The 24,134-nt window shown below is 43.8% G+C and overlaps 1 protein-coding gene across 2 annotated transcripts in view; it reads left to right on the top strand.

The window, feature by feature from the left end:
- The window catches only part of gyg2 (glycogenin 2), an 83,349-nt gene that overhangs the window by 20,356 nt on the left and 38,859 nt on the right, over positions 1-24,134 (top strand). For both annotated transcript variants that reach the window (XM_052026156.1, XM_052026157.1), the window contains exons 2-6: positions 6,234-6,378; positions 10,046-10,220; positions 11,631-11,793; positions 11,908-12,034; positions 15,818-16,034. In XM_052026156.1, coding sequence (XP_051882116.1) covers positions 6,234-6,378; positions 10,046-10,220; positions 11,631-11,793; positions 11,908-12,034; positions 15,818-16,034 — 827 coding nt within the window. The remainder of the gene's footprint in view (positions 1-6,233; positions 6,379-10,045; positions 10,221-11,630; positions 11,794-11,907; positions 12,035-15,817; positions 16,035-24,134) is intronic.

Raw genomic sequence — 24,134 nt, 5'->3', positions numbered from 1 at the left:
CAAGTTGTGCCTGCTAGCGATGTATGTTGGACTGGTTGGTTTCTGTGGCTTGGTCTTTGGGTCACAGCAGCTCTGCTTATTTTCTGTGCGTTCAAGATATATTGACTTTCGCTGATCATGGCTGGAATCTGTATTCCTGTTGTGTGGATTACACACAGCAGCCTATGACTTCAAATTAATGTTACCAAACTGTTGCTTGGAAATTTATTAGCCTGTTCCTGCGGTTAAAAGACTTCATTTGCATTGGGAAAACATAGAAAAAAGGGACCCAAGCACTGATCCTTGTATCATTAGTGACTTGGATGAGGGGATAGAAGGGTGGGTTGGCAAGTTTGCAGACGACACAATGGTTGGCGGTGTTGTGGATAGTCGAAGATTGCAGATGGACATTGATAGGATGCAGAGCTGGGCTGAGAAATGGTAGATGGAGTTCAATCCAGAGAAGTGTGAGGTGGCACACTTTGGAAGGACAAACTCCAAGGCAGAGTACAAGGTTAATGACAGGATTCTGGGTAGTGTGGAGGAGCAGAGGGATCTAGGGGTCCATATCCACAGATTCCTGAAAGTTGCCTCACAGGTGGGTAGGGTAGTTAAGAAAGCTTATGGGATGTTAGGTTCTATGAGTCAAGGAATCAAGTTTAAGAGCCGTGAGGTAATGATGCAGCTCTATAAAACTCTGGTTAGAGCACACTTGGAGTACTGTGTCCAGTTCTGGTCGCCTCATTATAGGAAGGATGTGGAAGCGTTGGAAAGACGAGATTTACCAGGATGCTGCGTGGTTTAGAGAATATGCATTATGAGGAGAGTCTAAGGGAGCTAGGGCTTTACTCTGGAGAGAAGGAGGATAAGAGGAGACAGGTGTACAAAATATTGAGAGGAATAGATCGTGGACAGCCAGCACCTCTTTCCCAGGGCACCAATGCTCAATACAGAGGGCATGGCTTTAAAGTAATGGGTGGGAAGTTCAAGGGAGATATCAGAAGAAGGTTTTTTACCCAGAGAGTGGTTGGGGCATGGAATGCGCTGCCTGGGGTGGTGGTGGAGGCAGGTACATTGGTCAAATTCAAGAGATTATTAGATAAGCATATGGAGGATTTTAAAATAGAGGGATATGTGGGAGGAAGGGGTTAGATAGTCTTAGGTGAGGTTTAAAGGTTGGCACAACATTGTGGGCCAAAGGGCCTGTATTGTGCTGTATTGTTCTATTACACTACAGCAATAAACAAGAATTCGGTGGGTCGGGCAGCGTCTGTGGAAGGAAATGGATGGTCAACGTTTCAGGATGAGACCCTTCATCTGGACTTAAAGATAGAGGGGAGATGGCCAGTATAAAGAAGTGAAGGGAACTGGTAGAGCAAGAGCTGGCACTAAACACTGCCTGCAAGAAAAAGACCTGATTTATTCCTGTTCAAGAGATTTAAGATGCAGGGATTGTTCGCCTAGTAAAGAGCTGATTCAAGGATAAAGATTTTTGCTGAAGAATAAATAAAGAGAAACTATTTACAGTGGTAGCCTCAGTAACTAGAGGGCATGGGTTTGAGATATTTGGCAAAAGAGCTGGACATAGTGGGATCACTTCCCATAGTGAGATGTGATGTGGAATGCATTACCTGAAAACATGGCAAAGAGCAAAACTGGATCAGGAGAGGACAAATAGGAGGAAAAGGGAATGGTCACTGGAAGTTTGAGAATTTGACATTCGTTTTGCCAGATTGGAGACTGCCCAGGAGGAATGCGAGGTGTTGTTCCTCTTAAGATTTTCATGTGGCCGTGATCTGGCAGTGGACTGACATGTTGGTGCCTGAATGTGAAAAAACACACACACTCCTCCTACCAGTTCCCTCCCCATTGCCCTCCTTTTATTCCAAGCTCCACCATCCTCTCCTGTCAGATTCTATCATCTACAGCCCGTTGTCACTTCCACCTATCACCTCACAGCTTCTGACAACATTCCCGCCCTCACCTGGATCCACCCATCACCTGCCAGCTCTTGCTCCACCCCTTCCCTCCACCTCTCTATACTGGCTGCCTCCCACTTTCACGCCAGGTGAAGGATCTCAACCTGAAATGTTCACTGTCCACTCCCCTCCATAGATTCTGCCCGACCCACCGAGTTCCTCAGGCACTTTCTGTATTGAAAGATGGCAAGTACAGATTTGATAATAACTTGCGAAAATAAATTTCAGTTAAGACTTGAAGGGGAGAATCGTACAGGGAAGAGATATTGAATTGGTTTGTTCTTTCAAAACCTCACACAAGTGATTGGGTGAACTCCTGCCATTTCATGCTTCATGTTTCAAGGTGTTTTTAAGATGTATACAGCTGGGGTAAGGGGACCAAGAGAAAGGCAAGTAATTGGTTGTGGCATGTGGGTAAAGCTTAATTCAAGAGAAGTTAGAAGTTAAAGTCAAGTTTATTGTATGTATGCACAGGTGCAATGAAAAGCAGCATCACAGGCACATAGCATCAGATAAGAAGCATTCACAAGAAAAACATAAATTAGACGTACACAATTTTCACAAGAAAGAACACAATTAGGACAATAAAAACAAAGTCCATTGTGGTGCAAAGTGGTCATGCTGTTGCTATTACTGAGGTAGTGATTAGAGTTGTGCAAATTGGTTCAAGGACCGAATGGTTGAAGGGAAGTAGTTGTTTGTGAACCTGGTGTTGTGGGACTTCCGGCTTCTGTACCTCGTGCCCGATTGAAGCTGCAAGAAGATGGTATGGCCTGGATGGTGGGGATCTTTTGATGTTGCCGCCTTCAGGTAGTGCCTCCTGTAGATACTACTGATGGTGAGGAGGGATGTACCCATGATGTATTGAGCTGAGTTCACTACCCTCTGCAGCTTCTTGCACATTTGAATTGCCGTACCAGATCATGATGCAACCAGTCAGGATATTTTCAACAGGCCATGATTCTGTCCTTAAGTGTGACGCCACCCTAACAAGCTTCCATTCACCCTCCACTTTAACTCTCTGTCTCACTCCCAATCTGGTCTCCCTGTCATTGACTTCCTACTGTTCTAGCAGCTCATTGAACAGCTGCATATAACAGCAAGATATTTGAGCCTTCCCAACTCCAAATTGAGTTCAACAATTTTGGATAATGGGCATTTCCATCATTTTTATTTTGGCATCCCTTTCACAATCCCCGAGTTAAAGTCAGATAATTATTCTGCACTTGTATCTTCTCTAGTCTTCTGTTGCCTTGTCATTTAATGTTCCCCATCTTCCACTCCATAACCAACTTTCCCCTTTGTTCTTTTCTCAATTCCTGCTTTATCCACTATTTTCAAACCTGTTGTAGTGAAAGGTCATGGACTTGAAGTATTTCTCTCCTCATAGATACTGCCTGAGCTGACACGTATTCCCAGCAATTTAAAAAAAAATTAAGATTAAAGTTGGCTCAATGTGGTTGTATTCCATTTCAAAAGAAGGCTAGGAGTAGTTTACAGGCACGGAGGAAAAGGGAAAACCAAGGGAAGAATTTGGCGGGATCGGACCCAAGGTCCTTGGAGTAGTTAGAAATTTATGAACCAGAGGAAGGCCATGCCTACTGAGGAAAATGCTGTTCCACCACCAATTCTGTTGGTCTGTGGTTACACAGGCTATTCTTGTAATGCTTGTCAAAGTAATGAAAGTTTCTGTCTCCACTACCCTTTCAGCAGTGAGTTTTGAACCCTGTATGGATGGAAAAGATTGGGTGTAAGACACTGCAAGAGGTATAACTGGAAACATATAAATGTAGGTTTTTTTTCTTGGCACTGGCACATATATGAAAGGAATTGAGACAAGTTCCCTTTCTGAAGATCTCCCAGAATTTCCTGCCAGCTTGCCGCTGGCCTACATAGTTAGTCTGAAAACATCTATTACTGATGGTATCCATTTCCTGAGTTCCAGCTCGATCCTTGATGGCAAGGTCTTGTGTGGTGGGTGGAGCCCAGTGACTAAATGCAGTCTTGTGGGGGTGACCAGAACAGATCCCTTTCTGCAGAAGAAAAAAATGTCCTTGAGTAACAAAAGTGCAAGGTCCTTAACATATCAAATATTAAAACAAAGATAATTAAAATAATTTTAAAACTGAACTCAATTTGCAAAAAAATTATCCAGCACCTTCGCAGTTGTTCTTATGCATTGACCTGATATGTTGTTCATGTGCTGGGTCTAACATATTCTTGTTCCCTGGTTAGCAAAAATTTTTAAAGATGCCCTATCAGTGGGTAAACTACCACAGTCCTTCTACGAAGCAACTATTTCTTTAATTCTTAAAAAGGATAAAGATCCCACTGAATGTGCATCTTATAGACCTATTTCTTTATTAAATGTAGATTCCAAAATATTTTCTAAAATATTGGCCTTTAGATTGGAAAAGGTTCCTCCACAAATTATCTCCGAAGACCAGACAGGATTCATTCAGAATCGTTATTTACATTATAATATTAGGAGATTAATGAATATTATAGATACCCCTTCATCCCAAGTTCCAGAATGTGTTGTCTCACTAGATGCTTAAAAAGGTGTTCAACAGAGTCGAATAGGAATATCTATTCATTACACGTCAAAAATTTAATTTTAGCCCTAAATTGATTTATTATACGCCTATGGCTTCAATACTTACAAATAATCAAAGATCCCCATTGTTTAGGCTTTCTCGAGGTACTAGACAAGGTTGCCCTTTAAGTCCTTTATTATTTGATATTGCTTTGGAACACTTGGCTATTGCACTCCGGGATCCTTCAAACATATGTGGTATTACTCACGGACAGAAGATTCATAAGATATCTCTTTATGCAGATGACCTGTTACTTTATATTTCTAATCCAGAGGAATCTATCCCCGCAGTACTATCACTATTAGATCAGTTTAGTGTTTTTTCTGGCTATAGATTAAATCTTAAGAGTGAACTTTTTCCATTAAATATGCAAACCCCAATTTATAGGCAATTACCTTTTAGATTAGTAACTGACTATTTTATGTACTTAAGTGTTAAAATTACTAAGAAACTTAAAGGTCTTATTTAAAGCTAAGTTACTGCCTTTAATTGACCATGTTAAACAATTATTTACTAAATGGTCCCCACTGTCTTTATCATTGGTAGGCCGAATTAATACGGTTAAGATGAATGTTTTACCAAAATTTTTATCTATTTCAAGCGATTCCAACTTTTGTCCCGAAATCTTTTTTTTGACGTTATTGATTCTAAAATTCTTTCATATATTTGGCAGAATAAAAACCCAAGGTTAAGTAAGAAATATTTACAAAAACTAAAAAATGGATGGGGGTATGGCCCTCCCTAACTTTAGATTATACTATTGGGCAATTACTATCAGATATTTAATTTTTTGGATACAAGATTCAGATGTAATTCAGTGTCCCAGATGGGTACACCTTGAGCATCAATCAGTACACGGATTTTCATTAGTTTCTATTTTAGGAGCCTCACTCCCTTTTGCACTTACCAAATTAAGTAAACGTATGATTAACCCAATAGTTAAACATACAATACGAATATGGTTTCAATTTTGTAAATGTTTTGGATTGAATAAGTTTAACTTGTCAAGTCCTATTCAATCTAATTTTTTCTTTCAACCATCCAGAGTTGACTCAGCTTTTTCCATATGGAAAAGGAAGGGAATAATATGTTTTCGTGATCTATTCATTGATAACTGTTTCATCTTTTGGGTCTAACATGGTGCAGTATTTAGGGTAAATGCCCTGGCGTAAGTCAGGGGACACTTGCATGAGGAGTCCAACGTACCGCCAGGCTCAAGGACAGCTTCTACCCCACTGTGATAAGACTATTGAACGGTTCCCTTATACGATAAGATGGACATGACCTCACGATCTACCTTGTTGTGACCTTGCACCTTATTGCACTGCACTTTCTCTGTAGCTGTGACACTTTACTCTGTACTGTTATTGTTTTTACCTGTACTACATCAATGCACTTTGTACTGACTCAGTGTAACTGCACTGTGTAATGAATTGACCTGTATGATCGGTATGCAAGACAAGTTTTTCACTGTACCTCGGTACAAGTGACAATAATACCGATACCAATATGTTATATCGATGTCAGGAGAAGGCTGCTGAAGAGCAGGTAGCAAGTACAGACAGTTCCACTTCACCACAACCCCTCCCCTTATTGTCTTACGAAAACCTATTGCATGCCATCTGTGAAGGAAGAGTACTTAGTTTGTCTCTGGTCTTTCTTTGTTTCTTTATTCTAGTAGTAACAGACCAAGCATTTGTGACTCTGGCTACCAATGATGCTTACTGTAAGGGTGCTCTCGTGCTCTGTCAATCTCTGAAATGCCACAAGACCACCAGGCGGGTAGTGGTTCTATTTACACCACAAGTCTCCAGCAAGATGAGGTAAGGCTCCATTTTATTTGTTTTAAATACTACAGAAAAGTGAGACCAATCTTCACCTCTGGATCATTTTGGCTTTTGGGAGATGTGGTGCCCTTATTTTAGAAGGGACATCATTGTAATTCAGGCTCTCCTCTTCATTGCAATTGTGGTTTGAATTTAGGTAGGTGGAAACGAGAGAGACTGTAAATGCTGGAATCTGGAGCAAAAAATAAGCTGCTGGAGGAACTTGGTAGGTCGGGACTCATCTGTGGAGGGATGAGATCTTTCATCTGGTCTGAAAGGACAGAGGAGAGGTAGCCGGTATAAAGAGGTGAGGGGGAAGGATGGGGTAAGAGCTGGCAAGTGATGGGTGGATCCAGGTGATGAGGGATGATTGGCAGTTGGAGTCAGGTGGGCAAGGGAAGGGTGGAGGTCATGACAGAGGCTGGGAGGTGATAAGTGGAGACAACAAAAAGCTTGTAGATAGTTGACGGTCACCTTTCCTCTGATACTTTATTTCCTGAATCCATCTTGGTAGGGTAAAACTGGTCAAGTCTCACAAAGTGGTACTGCTGAATGCTTATTGTATATACAAATACTCTACCAATCTGCTATCCCTTTAATATACCATTCCCATTAACTCTAAAATGGAGACGTAAGAGACTGCAGATGCTGGAATCTGGAGCATTACACAAGGTGCTGGAGGAACTCGGCAGGTCAGGCAGTATCCGTGGAGGGAAATAAACAGTTGACGTTTTGGGCTGAGACCCTTCATCGGGACTGGAAAGGAAGAGGGCAGAAGAACCTCTCCTCTTCTGCCCTCTTCCTTTCCAGACCTGATGAAGGGTCTTGACTCAATGTCGACTGTTTATTTCCCTCCATGGATGGTGCCTGACCTGCTGAGTTCCTCCAGCACTTTTTGTGTATATACCTCCCCCCTGCCCCCCCCCCCCATACAAATCTACCATCATATCCATCTCAGTCCTTGCAAACTGCAAGCCTATCTCCAGCCTCTTTGTAAGGTCTTGTAAGTGTTGCCATTTCCCAAATCCATGTTAATTCTACTTCCACGTGGTTGAGTCTCAAGCCATGTACTTTGTACTATAATGTGTTAACACCTTAATGTTGCTCTGCCATTCATTACATTTGTGACCAATCCTATACCCTTGTCCACTTTACCAATTTCCCTCCTCCCTTCCCTATAATCTCTAAATGTCCTTGGTATCCAATCCAATTAGAATTAGCCATTTTAATTGCACTTTTATTCATGAAGGAAAGGGGGCATTGCTGCTCCGATCAGCCTTCATTGCCCTTGAGAAAGTGGTGGTGAGCTGTCACCTTGTGCTAAGTTACCATTGGGTAGTAAGCTTAAGCAATTTGAGAATTACAGAAAGACATTGGTTTATTATTGTCACTTGTACCAAGGTACAGTGGAAAAACTTGTCTTGCATACCGTTCATACAGATCAATTCATTACACAGTGCAGTTACATTGAGTTAGTACAGACTGCATTGAGGTAGTACAGGTAAAAACAGTAATAGTACAGAGTAAAGTGTCACAGTTACAGAGAGTGCAGTGCAATAAGGTGCAAGGTTCACAACAAGGTAGATCATGAGGTCAGAGTCCATCTCATTGTATAAGGGAACTGTTCAATAGTCTTATCATAGTGGGGTAGAAGCTGTCTTTAAGCCTGGTGGTATGTGCCCTCAGGCTCCTGTATCTTCTACCTAATGGAAGAGGGGAGAGAATGACCCGGGTGGGTGGGGTCTTTGGTTATGCTGGCTGCTTCACCAAGACAACGAGAGGTAAAGACAGAGTCCAAGGAAGGGAGGCTGGTTTCCGTGACGTGCTGGGCTGTGTCCACAACTCTTTGCAGTTCCTTGTGGTCTTGGCCAGAGCAGTTGCCGTACCATGCCGTGATGCATCCAGATAGGATGCTTTCTGTGGTGCATCGATAAAAGTTGGTGAGTGTCAAAGGGGATATGCCATATTTCTTTAGCCTCCTGAGGAAGTCGAGGTGCTGGTGAGCTTTCTTGGCCGTGGCATCTACATGATTTGACCAGGACAGTCTATTGGTGATGTTCACTCCCAGGAACTTGAAGCTCTCAACCCTCTCGTCCTCAGCACCATTGATTTAGAGAGGTGCATGTACACTGCCCCCTTTCCTGAAGTCAATGACCAGCTCTTTTGTTTTGTTGATATTGAGGGAAAGGTTGTTGTCATGACACCATGCCACTAAGCTCTCTATCTCCTTCCTGTACTCCGACTCATTGCTGTTTGAGATACGGTCTGCAACGTTGGTGTCATCTGCAAACTTGTAGATGGAGTTAGAACAGAACATTTCCAGGTTTGGATAGAAATGTGACATGCAGGTATTCCCCTTGTTCTTCTAGATGGAGTTTTTTGGTTTGGAATTGGAATTTGGAATTGAAATTGGTATATTATTGTCACATGTACCAAGGTACAGTAGAAAAACTTGTCTTGCATACCATTCACACAGATCAATTCATTACACAGTGCATCGAAGTAGTACAAGGTAAAACTATACAGTAAAGTGTCACAGCTACAGAGAAAGTGCAAGTAGACAATAAGATGCAAGGTCATAATGAGGTAGATTGGGAGGTGCTATCAAAGAAGTCTTGGCAAGTCGTAATGTTTCTGAACACATAGCATGAATTTCTCTGTTAGTATATTTCTTCTATTGGATAGCCCAGGTGTAGAGGTGCCAAGCAGTAGTGGAAATGCTTTGTAATCGACCCTTTCTCTTCAGTGTGGATGGCTCCTAGTTCAATTCTACCCTGGTTTGAAGTGATATAAACAGCCACTTCTAGTTGCACATACAAACCAGATTATTAAAATATCTCTATGCAATAGCCCCAGTGTCAGGAAACCTGAACTCTTGCCCTCACAATCTACCTTGTTATGACCTTGCACCTTATTGTCTGCCTGCACTGCACTTTCTCTAACTTTATTCTGCACTACGTTATTGCTTTTCCCTTGTACTCAGTGCACTGTCATAATGAAATGATCTGTATGGATGGCATGCAAAACTAAGTTTCTTTTCACTGTAGCTAGGTACATGTGACAATAATAAACCTCGTGGCTAACTCGAGGGGGCATAATTTTAAGGTGATTGGAGGAAGGTATAAGGGGGATGTCAGGGGTAAGTTTTTGTTTTACACAGAGTGGTGGGTGCATGGAACGCACTGCCGGCAGAGGTTGTGGGGCCAGATACATTAGGGACATTTTAAGAGACTCTTAGACACATGAATGATAGAGAAATGGAGGGCTATATGGGAGGGAAGGGTTAGATAGACCTTAAAGCAGAATAAAATGTCGGCACAACATCATGGGCCGAAGGACCTGTACTGTGCTGTAATGTTCTATGTTCAACTTGGCAATTAAATTTACCGTTTTTTTTTAAATCTAGGGTAATGGTCAAATTTTCTTCACTTCCAAGTAAGAGATTAGTTGAAAGCAGTGACCTCCCTACTGTAAGGGGCTGAGCTCTCAGTTGAAAGAGAAGGTGTCTTTTGTTAAAATGACTGACTAACCCCAGTTATGCACTGAAGCTTTTCTAGGTTTCTCTTTGAGCCCTTGCTCTTACCATTTCCAAGTTACTATTTGTTTCTGTTGATTGCCACACTGCTTATTGACTCCACCTGCTTTATCCTTGTACAAAACCTAGGCGTACCCTCGAGTGTCTGTTTGATGAGGCCATAGAAGTCAACGTACTGGACAGTGGGGACTCTGCTCACCTGGCCCTGTTATCAAGGCCCGAACTTGGCACCACGTTTACCAAAATACACTGCTGGTGCCTCGTGCAGTACTCAAAGTGTGTCTTTATGGATGCTGACACTCTGGTGAGTCTCTCTTAGCATGAAGTTCGTCCTCATTGATTGTGAGGCAAGGAAGAATTCTTACCCTTGGGAGAGGGGAAAGACATTTGTTCCCTGTTGGATCTGAAACTGAGAAGTCATGGTGAAAGATTATAGGCTACAATGCAGGATATCAGGTGTTGACCAGAAAAGGAAAGTGATCCCAATGAATAAAGATGCAGTAAGTGATATGAAATCTGGGTTCTAAAGGAGTTTGGATGAGAATTTCTTGTTCCTATTTCCCCTGTGGTCACTCACTTCCAGTGGCTCTGAGGCGATGCGGATGTGGTCTCTGTATACAGAAATCGAGAATACTTGTCTTCGTCTGAGATTGGACCCAGTTGGCTATTGTGGGGGTTGGGGGGATTGACACTTCGGCTATTTGATTACTTTGTAGATGTTGTTGAGAGGTTGCAGTTTGATTTGAAGATCTTGCCAATGTCTTTGGCCCCTCAATCATAATGGGATGGGGCTCGGCTTGCAGGTTCTGTTGGAGTGCCAAATGGCTATCGTTGAAGGAAATCGATAGTGGGGATAGGTGCTAGGAACGCCCCTCCCACCTTGTCACGATGGTTATGATGGCTGGTACCTACTACAAGCCCAAGTCCTGATATGACTGACAGGGAAACTGAAAATACCTAGTTGTAGTCTTTAAAAGGTAGAACCAGAGTGAAGTTAAAGAACACATGCATACTGAACAACCTGCTTCCACAAGTGATAATTCGTCAATTAGTTCCAACATTGCAATAAAAACAGAAAATGCTGGTCAGGCAGCATCTGTGGAGAGAGAAGCAGACGTAATGTTGTCAGCTGATGACCTATCAGAAATAAAAGAAGCTAGAAGTCGAGCATGTTTTAAGTTGGGGGAGGGTGACGTCAGTGAAAGGTGACCATCAGGATGGATTGAAGTGCAGAAATGCTATTGGTGCTTGGGCTGAAACAGGCCTCCCTGAATCATCGTGGGTGGAAGTTTGTTGATCTGTCTCAAGGAGATGTAAATAGCCATTGAATGCAGTTGGAGGAGTGCGAGGGAAGAGATGTGGTTTGAGCTGCCCTTTTCCCTTCTCTCTGAGCAGAGATCCAAACAGTTCTTCCAGGGTACCATCTTATTCACTTGGACTTGCAATCATTGACTTCCTTCTGACACAATACAGCCAAGCTAATCTGCGGAGTCCATAGGTGGTAGGGAGTGCAGCTAGTGAGATCCTGGGAACCACATTAGAGGTGACCTCTGTCGGTGTCTCAGCAGAAGGGATAAACGACTTCGATTAACTGCTTGTATTTGACAATAATGTACTTGATGCATAGGGTATTTATAATGCACAGTTGGACTATTTTATCCATCGAAATTGGAGCATCCATCTCAGAGACTTCTATTTAAATGGCGTTTTTCAGGTGTGTCATAACGTAGACGACCTTTTTGAAAGGGAAGAGCTCTCTGCTGCCCCAGACCCTGGCTGGCCAGACTGCTTCAACTCTGGGCTATTTGTCTACAAGCCTTCCATTGAAACCTACAATCGGTTACTACAGTTTGCAGTTGAGAATGGTAGTTTTGATGGTAGGTGCAGTTCAGTCTCATTTGCTTGTCATTGCAGGCTCTTATTTTTTTGCGTGCTCTCATTTCCGAATGGAGCAGTTTTCATGTTTTTGTTCTGTTTGCTTTGGACGTTAGGGGGAGACCAAGGCCTGTTGAATAGTTTTTTTAGCAACTGGTCTACAATGGATATTCATAAACACCTGCCGTTCATTTACAATCTGGCTGGCATTGCCTTGTATAGCTACCTCCCTGCATTTAAACAGTAAGTGTCTTTTTTTTTCTCTATCCATTGTTCCTTTAAATGAGATGATATTTTTGCCGAAATTCCTTGTTTGCAACCTGTGGTCTTGTGCAGCTTCACATTGTATGTTAGAAATTGCAAAGAATCTGGTTTGCCTGTCTGTGTAGGTCATTTTGTGTTCTAGTGTGAAGTATGCTGACTTGGTTATAGAACATAGAACAGTACAGCATAGGCCCTTCAGCCCATGATGTCTGTGCTGAATTTGATGCCAAATTAAACTAATCCCTTCTGCCTGCACATGATCCGTATCCCTCCATTCCCTGCGTATCCATGTGCCTGTCTAAAAGCCTCTCAAACACCACTATCAGATCTGCCTCCACCACTGCCCCTGGCAGAACGTTCCAGGCACCCACCAGTCTGTTTTTAAAAAAGGAACTTGCCCCACGCTTCTCCTTTAAACTTTATCCCTCTCACCTCAAAGCTATTCCCTCTGGTATTGGACATTCCTACGCTGGGGAAAAAGATTCTCACTGTCTACCTTATCTATGCCTCTCATAATTTTATAAATTTCTGTCAGGTCTCCCCTCAGCTTCCAGTGCTTCAGAGGAAAATCAATCCAACTTTGTCCAACCTCTCTTCATAGCTACTACCCTTCAATCCAGGTAGCATCCTGGTTAACTTCTTCTGCACTCTGTCCAAAGTCTCCACATCCTTCCTGTAATGGGGCAATCAGAACTGCACACAGTGCTACAAGTGCAGCCTAACCAAAGTTTTTAAACAGCTGCATCATGATTTCCTGACTCTTAACTCTGTGCCCCTAATGATGAAGGCAAGCATGCCATATGTGGCCTTTACCACTCTATCTACTTGTGTTGCCACTTCCATGGAGCTATGGACTTGGACCCCAAAATCCCCCTCTACATCAATGCTGTTAAGGGGCATACTACTAATTGTATACTTCCCCTTGCATTTGACCTCCCAAAGTGCAACACTTCACTGCCCAGATTAAACACCATCCACCATTTCTCCGTCCATATCTGTAACTGATCTATATCCTGCTGTATCCTTTGACAACCTCCACTGCCCTCATCTCCACCAATTTTTGTGTCGTCCGCAAGCTTACTAACCATCCCATCCATACTGGAGAATCGATGTTCCCTATCTACGTTGGAGAAGATTGTGTGGTGTTGCTGATGGGAATTATTGACTTGTTGTATTCGTAACCAACTGAAGATGACCTGATGAAATGTTGCACTTCCAGTGCCATTTCCTTGGTCTTGGCATTCACTTGACCTGGAGCTTTAACAGTATTACCCACTTATTCTTTTTACAATAAGGAGTTTGTAAGATGAGGTCAGATGTGAGCTGTTTTTGTTTTACCACTTTGATGCCTTCAAAGCAGTTTTATAAGTACCCAAATCCTACTGGATTCAGAACTATGAAGAAGAATGCTACAACGTGCTATCCCTCATGGTAGGTTTACTCCATTAGAATAAAATATTAACAAAGCCATTCTTTGTTTGACTTGACGCCCTCCGCTAGACATAAACACCCTGACCAACCATCTTGAGTGACCCTTCTATTCTTTTCCTTCTGTGGTTCTACAACGTTAGACACTGTATGCATATAAGCTGTTGTTGCAGCCATTAATTCTTGGATGTTAGGCATTAATTGAATGCACTGCAAGTAGTAAAACGTTCAGGGTGGTTCAATCAATATAGACTCTGAGCCAGAGTTCTGGGCCACTGATGCGATTTATATCCCACCACGGTAGTTGGAGAATTTAAATTTAATTAATTGAATAAGTCTGGAAATAAAAGGAAAAAAAGCTGGCCTCACTAATAGCCGTGAAATTACCATATTGTTTTTAAAAACCCACTGATTCGTTACTCTTCAGGAAGGGGAATCTACCATCCTTGCTTGGTCTGGTCTATATCTGACTCCAGACCTACCGAAGTGGTTGACTCTTAACTGTCTGTTCATCTTCAGGGGATGCAGCATTGACGGTGATATCCACATCCCATGAACAAATACGAATGTAGAAGAAAAGTCCCTCCTGTTACCTCCTGGCTTTATATTCAGTACGAAGTGTTAACTTCTGAACGATGTTCAGAGCAATAGAGAGAGACAGCATGGAAAAAGGCCCTTCGGCCCACGGAGTCTGTGCTGACTGTCAACCACACATTTACGCTAATACTATGCTATTCCTCTTTGTTTTACTTTCCCATTTTCATCAACCACCCCCAGATTCTACCACTCACCTAAATGCTAGGTGCAATGTACAGTGGTCAATTAACCTGCCAACCTGCACATCATTGGAATGTGGGAGGAAACTGGAGCACCCTGAGGAAGTGTACGCAGTCGCAGGGAGAACATGCAAACTTGTGCATGAGGTCGGGATTGAACCTGGGTCTCTGGCGCTGAGAGGCACAAACTCTACAAGCTGTGCCACTGTGTTTAATATTAGCATTTTGTTAACTCCCAGTATAAGTTAACTCGTTTTGTTTTCTGTGATAGAGCCGTAGAGCACAGAAACAGGCCCTTCAGCCCAACTCATCCATGCCAACCATGGTGTCCACCAAGCTAGTCCCATTTGCCTGTGTTTGGACCATATCCCTCGAAACCCCTCCTTATCCATTTATTTATCCAAAGGTGTTTTGAATGTTGTTATTGTACCTGTCTTAACTTTCTCTAGTGTCTCATTGCATATATATGCCACCCTCTGCATGAAGAAGTTTCCCCTCTGGTTTCATTTAAATCTTTCCCTTCTCACCTTAAACCTATGGCCTCTAGTTTTTAGTTCCCCTTCCCTGGGAAAAAGACTGTGTACACCACTCATGATTTTATACACCTCTATAAGATCACCCCTCAGTCTCCTACGTTCTAATGGATAAAGTCCTAGCCAGGCCCTTTGAGATAGAATACATGCAAAACAGTTAAGCTTGTGCATGCATGGTCACTTTACAGAATCAAAGAACAGTACAGCACAGCTGCTGTCTCACAGCTCTGGTTGGTGGACCAGGATGTTGGATTGGACTGTTTTAAGTAGTTTGTTTAACATGTATAGTGTTTAATACACCTCAAGTGGCTGCACAAGGAATGGTTGCTTCTTAGCTTATTGGTTCATCCATCAGGTGAATGTGGTTTCTCATTGGTTGATTTTGCCATAGGTATCTAATAGGTTTCTTGATTGGACTATTTTTAACTAAGCAGTACCTCTTATCTCAGGTATAAAAGGTGGTGTTTTTTTTTTGTTAATCTGTCTTGCTCCCCACCCCCCACCCAAGCCTAGCTCATTTTAGTTCCTTTTGTCTCGGCTCATCTCCTAGTAGTAAAGCTAGTGCCGTGTGCTCTGTGATGATTCCTTTGTTTTAAACTTTTCCAATAAAACTTTGTGAAGCACCAAGTTGTTGTCAACTCATTCCTGGACTCCTGAAAGAAGCTGTGGATTTGAAAATAACCGGATCCGACAAGGACAAGGGTAAATAGCCTTAACGTAGGAGCCAGAACATTCGGGGGCGATGTCGGGAAGACCTCCTTGACATGTTAGTAGAAATCAGAAACTCTTCCCCCCACAAAAATGCTGTTCCATTTGGAAATCAACTGAAAATGTCTACCTGAAATGTTACCTTTTTGTTTCTCTACCCACTTTTGATGTCTGACCGGCTGAGTATTTCCAACCAGTTTTATTTTTGACAAGGTGCGTCTTATCTTTTGCAGTCCACCATAACATCCTGTGGTGCTTTACCCAAAGGTAAAACATTTCAAAACTTTGTTTTCTTTTTCCAATGCAACCTCTCTTAGGTTTGGTGCATCTGTTAAAGTGGTTCACTTTTTGGGGCCGATGAAACCATGGCATCATAAGTACAGTGTGGAGACGAAGAGTGTTGTACAGGAGAATATGTCACCCTTGGACTCCGTGTTTATAAGCTTCTTGAACACATGGTGGGACATTTATACCACTTTCATTTTGCCACTGTTAGCACAGGAGAATGGAGAGAAACGGGAAACTCATCAACTGGTAAGCTGGAAAGACGCTTTGCTGCCTTGATAAGTTCCAAAAACCAATTAAGGGTTTTGCCTTTAAGAGATTTTCTCGCACAGACTAATGTCAGCTCCTCTGTTATGGGATTTTTTTTTTCATCAGAAGGCAATAAAAGATGGCCTTGGAGTGCCTCGTACACCCCATAATATAAATTTAGACACCAGGCTTTTCCTGGGTCTGTGTTTTGAATAGAATGTATGTTCTTGACGTGTGCAGTTCTTCAATCTCAGTGCCTTTTAAGGCTGGTGTAAATGCACTTGCCCAGAAATGTATTCCTGATTGGTGGTACCAAATCGTAGTGCCAGTGGGTTGTGATTGGGAATTTATTCCATTGAAGTTGCTTAGGAGGTTGACTACTAAGCAATGGCGTGATTATATAGTGTGTTTAGTGTGACCAGTTGGGTGTTTTTGTTCACAGGATGAACGGGGGAGTTGGGTGGTGGGACAGAATGGAAGATGTTGGGGCTATGTCTGATAATGACGCAGAAGGGGCTATTCAACTTATCCATCCATGCTGGATCCCAGGGAAGCAATATTTTAGGTTCCATTTGCCCTCTATTTTTCTGTAGCCCCTATTTTCTCACTGCTGCCCAACATCTCCCCTCTTGATTCTTTTTTGCCATTCACCTGCTCCAAGTGGTGATTTACAGATGCCAATTGATCCACCAGCAAGGTTTTGGGATGTGGGAGGAAACCAGAGCACCTGGAAGAAACTAATGTAGTCACAGGGGGAATGTGCGCACGCACGCACACATACACGCGCACGCACACACACACACACAACCTGAGATCGGGATTGAACCTGAGTCATTGGACCTGTAAGGCAGCAGCTGTAACTGCTGCACCATCATACTGCCCTTTGGATTGGATCAACCGTGATCTTAGTGACTGGCAGAGGAGGCTTGAGGGGTGGATTAGTTTATTCTTGCTCCTGTTTCCTGTATTAGAGTCATAGAGCAATACAGCATGGAAACAGGCCCTTCGGCCCAACTCGTCCATGCCGACCAAGATACCCATCTAAGCTAGTCCCATTTGCCTGTGTTTAGCCCATATCCCTCCTAAACCTTTCCTATCCATGCACCTGTCCAAGTCTCTTTCAAATGTTGTTATTGTACCCGCCTCATCCACTTCCTCTGGCAGCTCATTCCATATACTGACCACCCTCTGCATGAAGAAGTTGACCCTTGGGTCCTTTTTAAATCTTTTCTCCTCTCACCATAAACCTGTGCCCTCTACTTTTTGATTCCCTTTCCCTGGGAAAAAGACTATGCGTTCACTCTGCCCCTCGTGATTTTATACACCTCCTATAAGGTCACCCCTCCATCTCCTACTCTCCAATGAATCAAGTCCTAGCCTGCCCAACCTTTCCCTGCAACTCAGGCCCTCGAGTTCTGGCAACGTTTCATATTCTGTTAGGTTAACATTTGTAATTAGTAAAATGTTGGATTCTATAATAAAGGACGTGTTATTAAAACAGTTAATAATATGTTGATTGAGCAGAATCAGCATAAATGCATGCTTAGGTGATGTTTGACTAATCAATTGAAGCTCTTTTGAGGATGTGATTAGTAGAATTGATGAAGCAGAGCCATTGGATGTGGTGTATTTGGAGCTTTGGGAAGCTTTCGATGAAGTGCTATACAGTATTAAACGTAGAATTAGGGTAATGTACTTGCATTGAATGAGTCAGTCAATGGGTAGAAATTAAAGAAAAGGAATAACTGGGTACTTCCAAGGTTAGCAGGCTGTAACTAGTGGTTTATAGCCAGTATCCTTGCTTAAGCTACAACTGCAGGTCAGCCCCAGGTTATTAACACCCGACTTGAGAACATCCATGGATATGAACAAGCTCCCATAACATTAAATTCAAATGTCCAATGTGCGTTCATCCACTGCACGGCAGAACTAGTTTCACCTCTGTCCCTGTGTCTCTCTGTCTCTGCTCCTCCAATTGGTCTGTCTTTTGTGCTTTTGATTCCATTCAATATAATACTGTGGAGGCACGGTTTGTGTATTTTCCAACTTGTTGAACAAATCGACTTGTGGACGTCTGTGAAAACTGAACCTGTTCGTTATCCAGGGACGGCCGGTATTCATAATTTATATCGATGATTTGGCTGACGTGACCTGTTTGCCAATGGCACAGAACTAAATGGGAATGTGAGCAGGTTTGATGATGCAAAGGGGCTTCATTTAGCTGTGGACATCTAAATGCTTGGAGTACAATGTGGTAAGATGAGGTTACCAAATATGGCAGGAAAAAAAAGTGCTGAGTACTTTGAAATGGTGAGAGATTGATATTCAAAAGGAGATGGGTATCATTATACACAAGTCATTTAAAATCTGTCATGCAGCAGGCAATTAAGAAGGCAAGTATTGAATGTAGAGTGGGCTTGAGGGGCTGAATGGTCTACTGTTATTACTTATGGACTCTGAATCCTGCCATAACAATTGGGGGGGGAAAAGTTCCCTAGCCTACAAGTTTCTCCCTCCCTCTGCTCTGAGTAACTCTCATTTAGTCTTGTGTCTTTGGCTCCCAGTCTTAACCCATCAGTCTGAGTGCACAGGCACATGCACCAGGTGTTGGCAGCTGTTACCTGCAATAGATTCCACTGCACGTCAGGCTGTGTACATCTGCACATCTAGATCCTGTGCCTTGTGATTAATGTGCGCTGAGGAGGGTCCGCCTCAGGGTGGCAAGCATGATGTGACATTGGACAAGACTTTCTTTAAAACCCGGTGAAATTTTTGTCCATTTTTGCGTGCAACTAGTGCATTAATTTAGCATTGTGCATAATGAACATGAGTTGATTAATGACACGAAAAATACCATGTCTTTTTATTTTTATGGTCTGTGAATTAACAGCTTACCTTCCCTTTTTTATCATTATTCATTTCAAGGGATGTGGGCTTCACAGGCTGAGCCAACATTTAATTGCCCATTCCTAATTGCCCCTGAAGGTCGTGGTATTGGTATTGGTTTATATATTGTAACTTGTACCGAGGTACAGTGGAAAAACTTGTCTTACAAACCGATCGTACAGGTCAATTCATTACACAGTGCAGTTACATTGAGTTAGTACAGAGTGCACTGAGGCAGTACAGGTCAAGACAATAACAGTACAGAGTAAAGTGTCACAGCTACAGAGAAAGTGCAGTGCAATAAGGTGCAAGGTCACAACAAGGTAGATTGTGAGGTCATAGTCCATCTCATTGTATAAGGGAACCATTCAATAGTCTTATCACAGTGGGGTAGAAGCTGTCCTTAAGTCTGGTGGTACATGCCCTCAGGCTCCTGTATCTTCTACCTGATGGAAGAAGAGAGAATGTCCCGGGTGGGTGGGGTCTTTGATTATGCTGGCTGCTTCACCAAGCCGACGAGAGGTAAAGATAGTCCAAGGAGGGGAGGCTGGTGTCCATGATGTGCTGGGCTGTGTCCACAACTCTCTGCAGTTACTTGCGGTCCTGGCGGAGCAGTTGCCGTACCAAGCTGTGATACATCCAGATAGGATGCTTTCTATGGTGCATCGGTAAAAGTTGGTGAGAGTCAAAGGGGGCAAACCAAATTTCTTTGGCCTCCTAAGGAAGTAGAGGTGCTGGTGAGCTTTCTTGGCCGTGGCTTCTATGTGATTTGACCAGGGCAGGTTGTTGGTGATGTTCACTCCCAGGAACTTGAAGCTCTCAACCCTCTCGACCTCAGCACCATTGATGTAGACAGGTGCATGTACACTGCCCCCTTTCCTGAAGCCAATGACCAGCTCTTTTGTTTTGTTGACATTGAGGGAAAGGTTGTTGTCATGACACCATTCCACTAAGCTCTCTATATCCTTCCTGTACTCTGCCTCATCGTTGTTTGAGATACGGCCTACAATGGTGGTATCATCTGCAAACTTGTAGATGGAGTTAGAACAGAATCTGGCCACACGGTCATGAGGGTATAGGGAGTAGAGTAGAGGGCTGAGGACGCAGCCTTGTGGGGCACCAGTGTTGACAATAATTGTGCCGGAGGTATTGCTGCCTATCCTCACTGATTGCGGTCTGTTTGTTAGAAAGTCAAGGATCCAGTTACAGAGGGAGGTGTTGAGTCCTAGGTCTCGGAGTTTGATGACAAGCTTACTTGGGATTATTGTATTGAAGGCAGAGCTGTAATCAATAAACAATAGTCTAACGTAGGTGCCTTTACTGTCCAGATGCTCCAGAGTGGAGTGTAGAGCAGGGAGATGGCATCTGCTGTAGACCTGTTTTGGCTATAGGCGAATTGCAATGCGTCCAGGTAGGCTAGTGTTGATACGTGCCATGACCAACCTCTCAAAGCACTTCATGATGGTGGATGTCAGAGGTGCTTTCTTGAATCGCTGCAGTCTTTGAGGTGTGGGTATCCTTGCAATGCTGTTAGGGAGGGAGTTCTAGGACAGTGAAGGAATGGCAATACATTTCCAAGTCAGGATGGTGTGTGGCTTGGAGCGCAACTTCTAGGTGGTGGTGCTCCTATGCTATTGCTGCCCTTGTCCTTCTAGTTGGTAGAGGTGGTGGGTTTGGAAGGTGATGTCTGAGGAGTCTTGGTGAGTTGCCACGGTGCATCCTATAGATGGTACAAACTGCTGCCACTGTATGGTGGGCTTGATGGACAGTTGTGGATGGGGTGTCAATCAAGCGATCTGCTATGTCCTGCATGGTGCTGAGCTTCTAGAGTGTTATTGAAGCTGCACTCATCCAGGCAAGTGGAGAGTGTTCCATTAGACTCGTGATTTGAGCTTTGTAGATGGTGGCCAGGCTTTGGCAAGTTCAGAGGTGAGTTATGTACCACTGGATTCCCAGCCTCTTGACCTGCTCTTGTAGCCACGTTGTGTATACAGTCATACAATATGGAAACAACCCCTTCGTCCCAATTCATCCATGTCGACCTAGATATCTGTCTGAGCTAGTCCCATTTGCCTGCACTATAGAGAACGTAGAATGCTACGTACAGCACAGTACAGGCCCTTCGGCCCACAATGTTGTGCCGACATTTTATCCTGCTCTAAGATCTATCTAACCCTTCCCTCCCACATAGCCCTCCATTTCTCTGTCATTCATGTGCCTATCTAAGTGTCTCTCAAATGTCCCTAATGTATCTGCCCCCACAACCTCTGCCAGCAGTGCATTCCACGCACCCGCCACTCTCTGTGTCTAAAAACTTACTCCTGACATCCCCCTTATACCTTCCTCCAATCACTTCAAAATTATGCCCCCTCGTGTTAGCCATTGTTGCACTGGGAAAAGTCTCTGACTGTCCACTCGATCTGTGCCTCTTATCATCTTGTACACCTCTATCAAGTCACTTCTCATCCTCCTCCTCTCCATAGAGAAAAGCCCTCGCTCACTCAACCTATCCTATGGCTACTTCGTTTTAGTTTCTGGTCATTGGTAACCCCCCAGGATAATAGTGAAGCCCACTTTTCCCCCCTGTGCTAGCATCTGCTCTCACTTAAACCACTACCTGAATTATTAAAATACGCCACCTTGATTTCATATCACTTCCCCACTGCACCCTGTGGTATCACTCCCACTATCCCTCTGGTCTCTCCCAGCCCCATGTCCAAAGATCTCGGCACACCCTTAATTCTAGTTTCTTTGAACCTCCCAAAATTTGATCGGGCCACGAATGGCAGCAAACTCGGGGATTAAGCTCTGCTCTCTTGTACTTCCCTGAACCTTGCCATCTCTTTCTCCCTTTTAGTACACAGCTTCCAATCGAGCTCCTTTAGCTGCCATGATACAGTGGAACTCGGATAAATCAGTTTTCCAACCACTGGTCGTTCTGCTATATCACAATAGTTGTGTTCGTAAGAAACCTCATGCTACATAAAGTTGCGTTATAGCAGAACAGGCTGTAGTTGCCTTTAAAGCACAGATTTAAACAGGTTTTCCCAATTGCAAACGAGCTTGCAGCCTGTGTAATGCAAATGGTGTTCCCTAATCCATCAATTGCTTTATAACCAATTCACGTTATGGAAACGCACGTTATAGCAGAACTATCTGTAATGGGAAATCCCAATGATTTGGCATTTAGATCATCAGATTAGTTTATTGTCATAGAAACCAGGGTGCATTGAAATTCCTTGCTTGTATGAGGCTCAGAGTAAACTGTATACGTGGTAATAATAAATACAGCTGAGTGCACAACAGCAGAATGGTGCAAAGATTGTAATGCAATCTGAAGTAGTTCAAAAAGGAATGTTAAAGTGACAGTAACCGAAAAGGTAGAACTAAGGGTTCGAGGATGTGGCAGCACCACCGGGAAGAGGATGTGAAAGAGGTGATTGGATCAGGAGTTTGACAGCAGTGGGGGAAACAGCTGTTCTTGAGTCTGGTTGTCTGGGCTTTGAAGCTCTATCTTCTGGAAGGTAGAAGAGAGAAAAGGAATGGCCAGGGTGGCAGGTATCCTTGAAAATACCGTTAGCCTTCCTGAAGCAACGCACCATGAAGGGGGACTGGATGGAAGGACGTGACGAGCCTGTGATGGACTGGGCTGTGTTTACCGCCCTCTGCAGGTTCTGTCAGTCTGGTGCAGAGCAGTTCCATACCAGGCTGAGATGCGACCTGTCAAGCCCCACGCCCTGCTCCTCGTGCTCCCTGCCTGCTTGTCCAGGAGCTGGCCCTCCCCCTCTGCACCCTTTGGAATTGGTTTATTATTGTCACATGTACCGAGGTGTAGTGAAAAACTTGTCTTGCATACTGTCCATACAGATCAATTCATTAAGATAAGAGATTTCTTTATTAGTCACATGTACGTCGAAACACACAGTGAAATGCATCTTTTGCACAGACTGTTCTGGGGGCAGCCCACAAATGTCGCCACGCTTCCGGCGCCAACATAGCATGCCCATAACTTCCTAACCCATACGTCTTTGGAATGTGGGAGGAAACCCATACAGACACAAGGAGAATGTACAAACTCCTTACAGACAGTGGCCGGAATTGAACCCAGGTAATAGCATTACACTAACCGCTACACTACTGTGCCTGCCACAGTGCGTTGAGGTAGTACAAGGTAAAACAATAACAGAATGCAGAATAAAGTGTAACAGTTACAGAGAGAGTGCAGTGCCAGCAGACAATAAGGTGCAAGGCTATAATGCGGTAGACTGTGAGATCAAGAGTCCATCTTATCGTACTAGGGGTCCATACAATAAGCGATCCCTGGGGCCCTGCTCCCCGCGCTCCTATTAAATGTACCCCATTCACTGGAAAGTTTGTTTCTGCTGCATAACATCTCGAATTTAATTTTCTTTTTTTCTTTAAAAAAAAGTAAATTTGAAAGTGTGTTGGAATAAAAATAACTCCTGAGGGTCCGAGAAATCTGCTGGTCCTGCACTGGCATTCTGGAATGTTGGAATTTCACTGTGTCTTACTCTTTTGTGAGGGGGTGGGGTGTTAATATTCATGGTGTTGTGCTTGAGGCGGTAAGAAGGGGAACTAAACCTGCTGGGTTTTAGTGGGGGGGGGGGTGATGGGAGGGGGTGTCTAGGTGAGCTGGGAGGAACAGCTGTAGACCTCCTGTGCCAAAGAGCAGCCGGCCCAGCAAGAGAGGGCAGCCCTAACCTGGCCTGGGGTCAATGTGCGGTGTGAAGCCTCCCGGGGGTGGGGGGGGGGTGGTTCTGGGTTCGGTTCCCAGATGCTGTTCTCCCTTCCCCACCCCCTCCCCTTCCCCGAGCTCCTCGTGGGTGAATAGGGGCGGTAGGTGGTGCTGCAAATAAATGGGTCAAAGTATATATTTACGAGGAGGGTGGAGCGAGAGCTGAGAGCGGCAGGTATGGCGGAAGGTCAGAGGAGTGGGGGTTATCTCCGCACTTGGGGCATGGAGGGGAGGGGGTCCTCTTGCTTTCCGTCCAGTGGGGAAGGTTGGGGGGCTCGCGAGATGCAATAGGCTTTCAGTGCAATGAGGGTGGGGTGCGGGTATTACCGAGTCCGGCCAGCTCTGTGTACAAAGTCATCATAAGATAAGATATTTTTATTAGTCACATGTACATCAAAACACACAGTGAAATGCATCTTTGCGTAGAGTGTTCTGGGGGCAGCCCACAAGTGTCACCA

Source organism: Pristis pectinata, chromosome 11 (genome assembly GCF_009764475.1).
Source record: "Pristis pectinata isolate sPriPec2 chromosome 11, sPriPec2.1.pri, whole genome shotgun sequence".
Lineage (NCBI taxonomy): Eukaryota > Metazoa > Chordata > Chondrichthyes > Rhinopristiformes > Pristidae > Pristis > Pristis pectinata.
This window is presented reverse-complemented; position numbering and strand designations above follow the sequence as displayed.